The sequence below is a fragment of the Bombus pascuorum genome, unplaced genomic scaffold (assembly GCF_905332965.1).
Source record: "Bombus pascuorum unplaced genomic scaffold, iyBomPasc1.1, whole genome shotgun sequence".
Taxonomy (NCBI): Eukaryota; Metazoa; Arthropoda; class Insecta; order Hymenoptera; family Apidae; genus Bombus; species Bombus pascuorum.
The window spans coordinates 75,451-89,443 of NW_026869761.1; the positions used below are offsets into that span (position 1 = coordinate 75,451).

At 37.7% G+C, this 13,993-nt stretch overlaps 1 protein-coding gene across 1 annotated transcript; it reads right to left on the reverse strand.

Moving 5' to 3' along the window:
- Positions 1 to 5,917: 5,917 nt before the first annotated feature.
- On the reverse strand, positions 5,918 to 7,998 carry LOC132915926 (uncharacterized). Its single transcript, XM_060975696.1, has 2 exons — positions 7,994 to 7,998; positions 5,918 to 7,913 (listed from the first exon to the last, which is right to left on the reverse strand). The coding sequence occupies exons 1-2, from the start codon at positions 7,996 to 7,998 to the stop codon at positions 5,918 to 5,920; spliced, it is 2,001 nt and encodes a 666-aa protein (XP_060831679.1).
- Positions 7,999 to 13,993: the final 5,995 nt, after the last annotated feature.

The window sequence follows — 13,993 nt, forward strand, 5'->3', positions numbered from 1 at the left end:
TTAACATATTTGAACGAAAAAAACGTTTAATCCACGCGTAGAATCGAGTTATATCGCGATTTGTGTAAAAATATTTGTGCTTTATAACGCTATTTAAGGAAATAACTCGAAAAAACTCTTGGAGCGAAAATTTTTTTTTTAAACAAATTTGAACGAAAAAAACGTTTAATCCACGCGTAGAATCGAATTATATCGCGATTTGTGTAAAAATATTTGTGCTTTATAACGCTTTTTAAGGAAATAACTCGGAAAAACTCTTGGAGCGAAAATTTTTTTTGAAACAAATTTGAACGAAAAAAACGTTTAATCCACACGTAGAATCGAATTATATTGCGATTTGTGTAAAAATATTTGTGCTTTATAACGCTTTTTAAGGAAATAACTCGAAAAAACTCATGGAGCGAAAATTTCTTTTTTAAACAAATTTGAACGCAAAAAACGTTTAATCCACGCGTAGAATCGAATTATATCGCGATTTGTTTAAAAATATTTGTGCTTTATAACGCTTTTTAAGGAAATAACTGGAAAAATTCTTGGAGCGAAAATTGTTTTTTAAACAAATTTCAACGAAAAAAACGTTTAATCCACACGTAGAATCGAATTATACTGCGATTTGTGTAAAAATATTTGTGCTTTGTAACGCTTTTTAAGGAAATAACTCGAAAAAACTCTTGGAGCGAAAATTTTTTTTTTAAGCAAATTTGAACAAAAAGACGTTTAATCCACGCGTAGAATCGAATTATATAGCGATTTGCGTAAAAATATTTGTGCTTTATAACGCTTTTTAAGGAAATAACTCGAAAAATCTCTTGGGGCGAAAATTTTTTTTTTAAACAAATTTGAACGAAAAAAACGTTTAATCGCGCGTAGAAGCGAATTATACTGCGATTTGCGTAAAAATATTTGTGCTTTATAACGCTTTTTAAGGAAATAAGTCGAAAAAACACTTGGAGCGAAAATTTTTTTTTAAACAAATTTGAACGCAAAAAACGTTTAATCCGCGCGTAGAATCGAATTATATCGCGATTTGTGTAAAAATATTTGTGCTTTATAACGCTTTTTAAGGAAATAAGTCGAAAAAACACTTGGAGCGAAAATTTTTTTTTAAACAAATTTGAACGCAAAAAACGTTTAATCCACGCGTAGAATCGAATTATATCGCGATTTGTTTAAAAATATTTGTGCTTTATAACGCTTTTTAAGGAAATAACTCGAAAAAAACCCTTGGAATGAAAATTTTTTTCTAAACAAATTCGAAAGATAAAAACGTTTAATCCGCGCGTAGAATCGAATTATACTGCGATTCGTGTAAAAATATTTGTGCTTTATAACGCTTTTTAAGAAAATAACTCGAAAAAACTCTTGGAGTGAAAATTTTTTTTTTTAAACAAATTTGAACGAAAAAAACGTTTAATCCACGAATAGAATCGAATTATATCGCGATTTGTGTAAAACTGTTTGTGCTTTATAACGCTTTTTAAGGAAATAATTCGAAAAAACTCTTGGAGCGAAAATTTTTTTTTAAACAAATTTGAACGCAAAAAACGTTTAATCCGCGCGTAGAATCGAATTATATCGCGATTTGTGTAAAAATATTTGTGCTTTATAACGCTTTTTAAGGAAATAAGTCGAAAAAACACTTGGAGCGAAAATTTTTTTTTAAACAAATTTGAACGCAAAAAACGTTTAATCCACGCGTAGAATCGAATTATATCGCGATTTGTTTAAAAATATTTGTGCTTTATAACGCTTTTTAAGGAAATAACTCGAAAAAACTCTTGGAGCGAAAATTTTTTTTTTAAACAAATTTGAACGAAAAAAACGTTTAATCCACACGTAGAATCGAATTATTTCGCGATTTGTGTAAAAATATTTGTGCTTTGTAACGCTTTTTAAGGAAATAACTCAAAAAACACTTGGTCTTTGTCTTTGTCTTTGTCTTTGTCTTTGTCTTTGTCTTTGTCTTTGTCTTTGTCTTTGTCTTTGTCTTTGTCTTTGTCTTTGTCTTTGTCTTTGTCTTTGTCTTTGTCTTTGTCTTTGTCTTTGTCTTTGTCTTTGTCTTTGTCTTTGTCTTTGTCTTTGTCTTTGTCTTTGTCTTTGTCTTTGTCTTTGTCTTTGTCTTTGTCTTTGTCTTTGTCTTTGTCTTTGTCTTTGTCTTTGTCTTTGTCTTTGTCTTTGTCTTTGTCTTTGTCTTTGTCTTTGTCTTTGTCTTTGTCTTTGTCTTTGTCTTTGTCTTTGTCTTTGTCTTTGTCTTTGTCTTTGTCTTTGTCTTTGTCTTTGTCTTTGTCTTTGTCTTTGTCTTTGTCTTTGTCTTTGTCTTTGTCTTTGTCTTTGTCTTTGTCTTTGTCTTTGTCTTTGTCTTTGTCTTTGTCTTTGTCTTTGTCTTTGTCTTTGTTGTCGTTTGATTGTTTATTTTATTTTTATTTTATTTTTTCATTAATTTTCTTTCAATAAATATCGATACATCTGATTGTTTACTTTAATATAAATTTCAATTTTTGGATTCAATCTCCCCACTAATTTTACTTAAAACTCAACATTTATCATCTATTTTAAGTTGATGAATTTTAATGTATTTAACTTTTATTTTGAAAATAATATTTCTACCATTGGAAATTAAAATTCTTATATTATGAAATTATTTTACTACTATATTAAAATTATTAAATTTAAAACTTAAATTTTATAAAAACAAACATTATAACGAACATTTTTCATTAATTTTCTTTCAATAAATATCGATACTTCTGATTGTTTACATTAATATAAATTTCAATTTTTAGATTCAATCTCCCCTCTAATTTTACCTAAAACTCAACATTTATCATCTATTTTAGGTTGATAAATTTTAATTTATTTAATTTTTATTTTGAAAATAATATTTCCACCATTGGAAATTAAAATTCTTATATTATGAAATTATTTTACTATTATATTAAAATTATTAAATTTAAAATTTAAATTTTATAAAAACAAACATTATAACGAACATTTTTCATTAATTTTCTTTCAATAAATATCGATACTTCTGATTGTTTACTTTAATATAAATTTCAATTTTTAGATTCAATCTCCCCTCTAATTTTACTTAAAACTCAACATTTAACATCTATCATAAGTTGATAAATTCTAATTTATTTCATTTTTATTTTGAAAATAATATTTCTACCATTGGAAATTAAAATTCTTATATTATGAAATTATTTTACTACTATATTAAAATTATTAAATTTAAAACTTAAATTTTATAAAAACAAACATTATAACGAACATTTTTCATTAATTTTCTTTCAATAAATATCGATACTTCTGATTGTTTACATTAATATAAATTTCAATTTTTAGATTCAATCTCCCCTCTAATTTTACCTAAAACTCAACATTTATCATCTATTTTAGGTTGATAAATTTTAATTTATTTAATTTTTATTTTGAAAATAATATTTCTACCATTGGAAATTAAAATTCTTATATTATGAAATTATTTTACTACTATATTAAAATTATTAAATTTAAAATTTAAATTTTATAAAAACAAACATTATAACGAACATTTTTCATTAATTTTCTTTCAATAAATATCGATACTTCTGATTGTTTCTCTTTCAATAATCTTTGTTCAATAACTATCGATACTTCTGATTGTTTACTTTAATATAAATTTCAATTTTTAGATTCAATCTCCCCTCTAATTTTACCTAAAACTCAACATTTATCATCTATTTTAGGTTGATAAATTTTAATTTATTTAATTTTTAGTTTGAAAATAATATTTCTACCATTGGAAATTAAAATTCTTATATTATGAAATTATTTTACTACTATATTAAAATTATTAAATTTAAAACTTAAATTTTATAAAAACAAACATTATAAGGAAACTTTTTCAGTAATTTTTTGTTCAATAACTATCGATACTTCTGATTGTTTACTTTAATATAAATTTCAATTTTTAGATTCAATCTCCCCTCTAATTTTACCTAAAACTCAACATTTATCATCTATTTTAAGTTGATAAATTTTAATTTATTTAATTTTTATTTTGAAAATAATATTTCTACCATTGGAAATTAAAATTCTTATATTATGAAATTATTTTACTACTATATTAAAATTATTAAATTTAAAACTTAAATTTTATAAAAACAAACATTATAACGAACATTTTTCATTAATTTTCTTTCAATAAATATCGATACTTCTGATTGTTTACTTTAATATAAATTTCAATTTTTAGATTCAATCTCCCCTCTAATTTTACCTAAACACAACATTTAACATCTATTTTAAGTCAATAAATTTTAATTTATATAATTTTTAGATTGAAAATAATATTTCTACCATTGGAAATTAAAATTCTTATATTATGAAATTATTTTACTAATATATTAAAATTATTATATTTAAAACATAAATTTTCTAAAAACAAACATTGTAACGAACCTTTTTCAATAATTTTTTGTTCAATAACTATCGATACTTTTGATTGTTTACGTTAATATAAATTTCAATTTTAAGATTCAATCTCCCCTCTAATTTTACCTAAAACTCAACATTTATCATCTATTTCAAGTTGATGAATTTTAATTTATTTAATTTTTATACTGAAAATAGTATTTCTACCATTGGATTATATTGCGATTTGTGTAAAAATATTTGTGCTTTATAACGCTTTTTAAGGAAATAACTCGAAAAAACCCTTGGAATGAAAATTTTTTTCTAAACAAATTTGAACCTAAAAAACGTTTAATCCACGCGTAGAATCGAATTATATCGCGATTTGTGTAAAAATATTTGTGCTTTATAACGCTTTTTAAGGAAATAACTCGAAAAAACCCTTGGAACGAAAATTTTTTTCTAAACAAATTCGAACGATAAAAACGTTTAATCCACACGTAGAATCGAATTATATCGCGTGTTTGTTCGTCCAGTCGCGGGGAGACGAGTCTCCGTTAGGAGCGTCAACGGGAGTCGTAAATTCCCGTTACGATCTACTGATCGACACCACGAGCAGAGCGATCCCCTGATTTCAGTTACGACAATAGGGGTGGTTAGAGTGAAATAACTGTAGTTTCCAGTTATCTATTTTTATTTATTTCGCCACTTTTCACAACACTTGGAACGTATATATAAATATGTTGTAATGGATATCGGTTAACGCGATGAATCCCGATATCGTGTGAAATTATTAGACTAGCTTGCCGAATGAATGCAAGAACGGTCCGAAGTATGTTGACGCGAAGAATCGAATGTCTCGTTCGCGTGAATTGAAGTTACAGTTTAGTGCCTCGGTGGCTAGAATTATACTTGAATGACTTGCCGAATGTTAGATTGCGACTTTACGATACTTCACAATGAGTTCGTTGGACTGAGCGATCGTGGTAAACGTGTTGATTGAATTGACGACGAAGACGAACTGACTTGATCGTGACGATGCTGTGTCGGAGGTGAGCTAAGGATGGGTGTGTCTAACGCACGGAGTCATCTGATTTGTTGATGACAGTTTTTGGTTGGAGAAGTGAGGGTAATAGAAATTGTTTCTATTGGTTAGTAAGACTATCGATGGACTAGGAAGGGTATTAGCCACCCTCGATGGAAAGTTGGGAGTAGGAGGCATCGCACGTGTGAACACTTAGCGTTCACGTGTTTTCCAGATGCTAACCAGAAACCTTAGAAAACGCTTTCGTGGAAAAGCCCTTGTTTGCAATGAAAGACTTTCGCCAGATTTTTCTGTGATTTATAGTCGGGCTGCGAGTGTTTTCAAGAGTACGCGATAAGGATGTGCGGACATCTGGCTGCCATCCGTCCGCGATGTGAGGTCCGGCCCAGGTAGAGAGTCGGGCGACGTAACATCCTCCCCCCGTTGAGAGGGTACCGATCAAAATGATGTGATTGATTTGGCGAGGTGGATCTCGCATTAGTCCGCGTTGCTGCTGATTAGGTTGGAGTCATCTGGTGTCGATCTGCTCGGTAGTGGTACCATCCGTTTGATGCTCCGATCTATGGAATTCGTTGCTGTTCGAACGGTAGCCGTCCGGATGATGCCGTCTGCGCCGGGATGGACCTTGATGATTCTGCCCAGTGGCCATTGCATTGGGGGGGCGTTATCGTCTCTGAGGAGGACGATGGTCCCTTCTCGAATGTCGTGACTCCCCTTGCTCCATTTGTTGCGTACGTTTAACTCATTGAGATACTCTCGATGCCAGCGGCGCCAGAAGTGCTGCTTGAGCTGTTGAATATGTTGCCAGCTGGATAGACGATTGGTTGGAGTATCTGTGAACTCTCGATCTCGTAAACATGTTAGTGAATCTCCGATAAGGAAGTGACCGGGAGTAAGGACGAGGAGATCGTTTGGATCGGTGGAGATCGGAGTCAGCGGACGGGAATTGAGGATCGACTCGATCTCAATGATGAGGGTGTTAAGGCCCTCTAATGATAGAAGCTCGTTACCTGCGACACGTCTGAGGTGTCGTTTGAAAGACTTCACTGCAGCTTCCCACAACCCGCCGAAATGCGGTGAATTGGGAGGAATGAAGTGCCACTCGATCTGTCTGTCGGCTAAAAAGGACTGAACCTTTGCCTTATGATCGTCGGACCGTAGGAGGTTCCGTAGTTCTCGGAGCTCGTTGTTTGCGCCGACGAAGTTGGTGTCGTTGTCCGTGTGGATACTTGAGCAGAATCCTCGGCGAGCAATGAATCTTCGTAGTGCAGCAATGAAAGCCTCGCTTGTGAGGTCACTAACCAGCTCAATGTGAACTGCTTTTACTGCGAGACATATAAAGATTGCCACGTACACCTTTATCTTCCGTCGGTTGTGATCCTTTCGTTCCTTGACAAAAAAGGGCCCGCAATAGTCTATTCCGATGTTGGTGAACGGCCGTGATTCTGTTATCCGTGCTGCTGGGAGATCGCCCATTACATAATCCACTGGAGGTGGATTAGCTCGGCAGCACCGTACGCAGTTCTTCAACGTGCTCCATACTTGACTGCGGCCATCGATTGGCCAATAGGATCTTCGGAGGGCGTATAAAGTGGCTTGAGTCCCGGCATGTAGACTCAGGCGATGTTCGTGCTCGATTATGAGCGTCGTAACCGTTGACTTGGGTAAGATGATGGGGTGTTTCTGGCTGAAAGGCAGTGTTGAGTGACTGAGTCGGCCTCCAACTCGTAGCATCCCATCCTTGTCCAAAAAGGGATTGAGTCGCTGTAGCTTCCCTTTCAATGTGGACTTTTGATTGATTTGGAGCTGTCGAATGTCATCAGCGAAGTAGCAACGTTGGAGCAATTTGATTATTTTGTTATGCGCAATGGATAAGTCCTGCGCGGTTAGGGGGTTCCCTCGATGCCTTGGTTGCCGCCATCGTAGGCAGCGAGCTGTGATTCTGATTAATTTCGGCCACGAGGAAAATCTCTCTAGTAGACTGTGGTCAGCGGAAATCAAAGACAAACAGGTTGCCTTCTTCTGCTCTGGTATTTCGGTCAATGGTACAGGGTTCCATTTCGGCCAGTATTTTTCAGCTTTTTGGAGCCATTTCGGTCCTTGTTGCCACATGGTTGATCGTAGCAGATCTTCTGGTGTTTGACCTCGCGAGATGAGATCCGCGGGGTTGTCCGTTGTGGAAAGATGACGCCATTCTGAGGTCTGGGTCTGCCTTTGAATATCTGCCACTCGATTAGCGACAAAAGTTTTCAGCGTGTGGGGCGACGTGTTAATCCAATGAAGAACGATGGTGGAGTCCGTCCAATAAACGATGCGCGTTATGGGTTTTGACAATGCTTGAAGGACGGCGGTGGTCAGCGACGCCAGAAGAAGTGCTCCGCTCAGTTCCAATCTTGGAATGGTTTGAGATTTGAGGGGAGCTACCTTTGATTTCGCAGTAAGGAGTCGCGTCCAGATATGCCCATCAGGATTCCTAGTTCGAAGGTAAACACATGCTCCATACGCCTTTTCGCTGGCGTCACAAAATCCATGTCCAATCGCGCGGGACCTAACGTCATTTTGCTGCTAGAAGTGTGGGGACTCCTCACTAAGGACGTCTTAATATATAACATTATTAACTTAAAGCACTATATAACATTATGTAGTTGTAAATTATAATATTATATACTATTATAGTATATAATTATAATACCCTCAATACAAATAATTAATATTATAGTGATAAAAAACGACAAAAACCTAAAATTTAATTATTTTATTTATATTATTCAGCTTTTCCAAAGGTTTTTCGTTCAGTACTAATGGTTTCTCGACATAAAAGGTCACTATCCTTTTATGAGAAATGCAGATTGATTAACAGATTGATTAACGTGTTAAAAAATGGATGGTTCTATTAAAAAGAATATAGCTGATCTTTGTTATCGGTGTCGGCGCGTGATACTAGCCAGAAATGAAAAGAAGCTGAAAGACGTCCTTATTCCTTATCATTGTACATGCGTCGTGCAGCATCATCAAGTCGAGTTATCGTCACACGTGCATGTTTCCTAAGAATCAATAAGAAGAATATCGGGATCCTTATCGTGAACCGAAACTATAACATACAGCCAAATTTACACCTTTTCACTTTGGATAATCTGTAAGTAATATACGTTTTACAACGGTTTGTAATATTTCTCAATTATACAATTTGAATTGCATTTCACTATCGTTACTCCTAAGATGCTCAGCCGGTCTCTGACTCGATACAAAACGAGAGGAACGGCCCTCCTACGAATATTCTGTTTGAAATAAACTGATATGTATTCTGATTGTATAATATAATCGAATATAATCTGATTGTATTAGAAACAAATTCTTGGTAGAAACGTTTTTGTATCATATGATTCGGAACGATATAGATTAGATCATGTTACTATATAATCTATATAATCTAATCTACAAGACAAGCAACTTTATAACTTTATAAACATCATATCGATTAAATAAAAAAAACGGGAGTTTTTCTTACATTTCCTCTATATCTTAAAAATTATTTATCATACGTGAAAAAGTGTCAGTAGAATATTGTAGATAATAAAATTATCTATAAAATGAGACTATCCATACATGACGAACTGACAAAATACTTAATACTCGTGCCACTAAAAACTCAGCAAACGGAAACAATTTGGAACGCACTCTTGAATCACTACATTTACATCTTTTCCGCTCCAAAAAAGATACTAACCGACCGCGGACAAAATTTTATATCTAGTTTGATGCAACAGAACGAAGACGTGTTCAAAATCAAACATATCAAAACGACATCCTTCCACCCACCAAGTAACGGATCGTTAGAGCGAACACGCGCAATAGTAACAGACATGTTAAAATCGATACAGCGAAATTCGGACGAAGAATGGGACGATCAACTTAACTTTGTATGCCTTGCATATAACACAATGATACACGACTCCACTGGTTACACGACGTTCGAACTCACATTCGGACACCAAGCCAATCTTCCCTCCACGATATCCAAGAATCCGCAACGCACATACGTAGACGAAGTCACGTTCCGCAAAAAAGAATGGGACTCTAGACTCCAACACGCTCGCGGAACGTTGATCAAAAGTAAACAGCGATATCAGCGCGATCAAAAACGTAAAATTATAAAACCTCAATCAGTTTTCAAAGAAGAAGACTCCGTCTTAATACATAACGATCATAAAAGGCATAAACTTGATGTGGAATGGTTAGGACCGTACACGATTGATAAAGTATGTACTCCATACTGTTTGATTCAAAACAAAAAAATACACGGTAATCGTTTAAAACCTTACTTTCCAGGTCGACGCTCCTCTTTGCCGGAATAGTATCCGCGCAAATAAATATTACCCCATTGGAAAGAAACTCTGTATTCGTAGAAAACATAGGAAAAGGATATTTGTACAGCGATATTGCCAATGTTATAGTAGGATTAGACACTAGCGACATATACGAGCAGATAAGCACAATAGAATCATATAAATTAACAATAGACTCACGTGCAACCAGCAAAGAATACGCTGAACAGTTAGACGGATTACAAAATCGTATCAATAATCTAAAACAACTCGCAAAACACTTAAAAGCGTTAACACATACCCGAAGCAAACGAGGTTTACTCAACATCATAGGTTCCGTATCGAAAAGTTTGTTCGGAACTCTCGACGATACCGATCTTACGCTCATAAACGAGAATATGGACAAACTATTCGATGACAATAATAAAATCAAGACGATAATAGCGAATCAAACAGCACTTGATAGAAAAATTGTAAAGTCAGAAAATCTAAACCACTTAGAAAAATCACATAGCGATATATTAAAACAACAATGGCAGGCAAATATCGATAGATTTATACTTAAGATGATCATGAAACTCGACACCGCGATGCAAACTTTACACTTCCAATTAGATGAAATACTTAACGTCATGATATTAGGCAAACAAGGAATAATTAGTCCACAAATACTCGACTCGGATGAATTTCTAGAAAATTACGCCAAGACAATAGGTAACCAGATGTACAACACCGCGATCTCTGCCAAAACCGAACATTTTCAGTTTATACTCGACATCAGTGATCTTCAAATCTTCACAATAGGTGACAAAATGTTCTTCAAAATCACAGTACCTTTAGTCTCTAACACAGAATGGAACATATTACAGATATATCCTATCCCGAGTAAGAGAAATGGAGTATTTTTGGCTCCAGTAGTCGAACATCAGATATATTTAACCTCAGGTCTTTCATTTATAAACACTGATATCGAATACCTCAACAAACTTTGTAAGAATCAAGCCGGAACCACTATACGAAAACAAAAACTACCAATTCATGACAGAAACTCGAAAACCGATTGTCGCAGCTAAATAATAAACTTCAAACCTCACATTGAACATTGCCAAATAACTGTACTTAAGATCGAAGACATTAGCTTTATACCACTCAAAACTAGCAACTGTTACATTGCGATACCGGCAAATCCGATAGAAATAGACACAATTTGCCAAACGAAACACACTTTGCAAAAACTTGACAAACCTTCTATCATCTTGCGATATACAGTACAAAGACGAACACATGCGTATAGGCGAAACAAAAAACGAAGTCAAATACGAAATCAAAACAAAAACCCTAGCGCTCAAAACAAACGATAGTTTCACTCATCTGTTAGATAAACTCGAGCGAGCACCAAAGGTAATAGACAATTTACAAGGCTATAAAACCACGATCGATAAAATAGGCGACGAGATAGAAACCCTTAATTTCGAACACAGAATCAAAGATATACAGTATTGGGGACTAACCACGCTCCAGACATTAGGGTACATAGCATTAGGCATACTAGGTATATATGGATTAAACAAAATAGGGGTATTCGAATGCATCAGGAAATGTATACCGAACAAATTATGTATCAATCTATTGCGCTGCCGAAATGAAACCGTAATCATCAGCCACAATGCGACAGCCCCGCCAGTACCAAGCACCCTGGCCTCGACACCCAACATCCATATTCCAACCGATACATAATTCCTCTTGAGGAAGAGGAGGAATCAGCTGTAATTTTCAAGCCACGTCAAGTCCGATTCAACGAAAGTCTTCTGAAGACAACTTGAGGGACCAAGTTCAATCTAGGAAGGGGGGAATGTCACAGGTGCAAATCAAGCAGCTATATGATAAACCAGCATCCGTTCTCAGGCGCCTGGACGGCATATATGTACGACCAAAGACTGCTCCCACTCCAACGAATAAAAGAATATAAATGCTTCGTTCCAAATCATTCAGTCAGTCTAAAAAAAAATTACTTAACTAACTCAAATACCAAAAAATTGTATCATGGCGAAACGAAAACAGTATTGTACAAATTGAGACAAAAAAAAAAAAAATAAAGAACTCGATCTCCTGTTAGGAAGCAAACAAGTTTCTTGTTTTTATCTTAATTTTTACGTGACAGCTGCCTCAGCTGGGCGTGCCCGGTGTCGGAGTGCGTAGGCAGTACGCCGGCGTGGTGCGAGCAATCGATCGCTTGGCGTGCTCGGTGTCGGGGTGTGTAGGCAGTACGCCGGCGTGGTGCGAGCAATCGATCTGGGCAGGGGACCTGAGTGCCAGCAGCCGTAGTCCCTGAGCGACCAGCAGCCGTAGTCCCTGAGCGACCAGCAGACTGCACAGGTCGGTGGCCATCAGAATTACGTGGGGTTTTCGCATCATTTCGGCAGCGGCAGCGGCGGGGCTCGATGGGCTTCCCGCGTTCGAGCTGCAGACCCTGAGGTGTCGCGAGATCTATCTCCGCAATCGAGGTCTGCTGGGCGAAATTGGAGCGACGGTCGCGGTCTCGGCGGGAGCTGCTCGACAGAAGGCGCGCCGTGGCTGAGGGTACTCGGTTGGAGGAGGTGGCAGAACGGCAGAGGGAGCTTGCTTCCCATCCCGTGAGGATTGGCCGACGAGGGTGCGGCGGTGCCCTGTGTAGGAGTGCGTAGGCAGTACGCCGGCGTGGTGCAGAAATCGATCTGGGCAGGGGACCTGAATGCCAGCAGCCGTAGTCCCTGAGCGACCAGCAGCCGTAGTCCCTGAGCGACCAGCAGCCGTAGTCCCTGAGCAATCAGCAGACTGCACAGGTCGGTGGCCATCAGAATTACGTGGGGTTTTCGCATCATTCCGGCAGCGGCAGCGGCGGGGCTCGATGGGCTTCCCGCGTTCGAGCTGCAGACCCTGAGGTGTCGCGAGATCTATCTCCGCAATCGAGGTCTGCTGGGCGAAATTGGAGCGACGGTCGCGGTCTCGGCGGGAGCTGCTCGACGGAAGGCGCGCCGTGGCTGAGGGTACTCGGTTGGAGGAGGTGGCAGAGCGACAGAGGGAGCGGGCTTCCCATCCCGTAAGGATTGGCCGACGAGGGTGCGGCGGTGCCCTGTGTAGGAGTGCGTAGGCAGTACGCCGGCGTGGTGCAGAAATCGATCTGGTCAGGGGACCTGAATGCCAGCAGCCGTAGTCCCTGAGCGACCAGCAGCCGTAGTCCCTGAGCGACCAGCAGCCGTAGTCCCTGAGCAATTAGCAGACTGCACAGGTCGGTGGCCATCAGAATTACGTGGGGTTTTCGTATCATTCCGGCAGCGGCAGCGGCGGGGCTCGATGGGCTTCCCGCGTTCGAGCTGCAGACCCTGAGGTGTCGCGAGATCTATCTCCGCAATCGAGGTCTGCTGGGCGAAATTGGAGCGACGGTCGCGGTCGCCGTGGCGCGGTCTCGGCGGGAGCTGCTCGACAGAAGATGCGCCGTGGCTGAGGGTACTCGGTAGGTGGAGGTGGCAGAGCGGCAGAGGTAGCGGGCGTCCCATCCCGTGAGGTTTGGTCGTCGAGGGCGCGGCGGTGCCGGTGGACGCGCCTACAGGAGACGCGCGAGAGCCGCAGCGACCTCCGAAGGGGATTGAAGTTAGGCGCTAGACCTTCCAGCACCCGGGAGGCACCAAGAAGTCCGGTTGGCGATCCGGACGGTCCCTGGGAGAGTGCGAGACGTAATATGGACAGAATTTTGTGCGCGGAGGGCCCGGTGTGTCGCCACAGCGGTTCCCGGGCACCCCTCAGTCGCAATAGGGACGGTAATCGTGAAGGTTTTGGTCGGTTGTAGTCCGACACTACCACGCCGCTCTTCCTCGTAGAAGCGACGGGTGTCCGTGCGAATTTCCTCCACGAAAAAAAAAAAAAAGTAATGAAGTTAAGAAGATTCTATGACTTATTCTACCACATACCAAAATAATGCTAATAGTACATAATAATATTAATAATAACCAAAATAATAATAATAACTATCAAAATAATAATAGAATAACTATAACATCGGAGGTGTTTTTTAGTATTATCGAGTCAGAAAACTTGCCTAGTGTATTTAGGCAAATAGATGTATAATACGGGAAATTATTCTATGCAAAAATAAGTCAAAAGTGAAAAAATGTAGAATAACACTTTTTCATTTAAGTTTTCGTTTTTGAGAAAATACGATTTGAACATATTGAATAAAAGATTAGCCTGG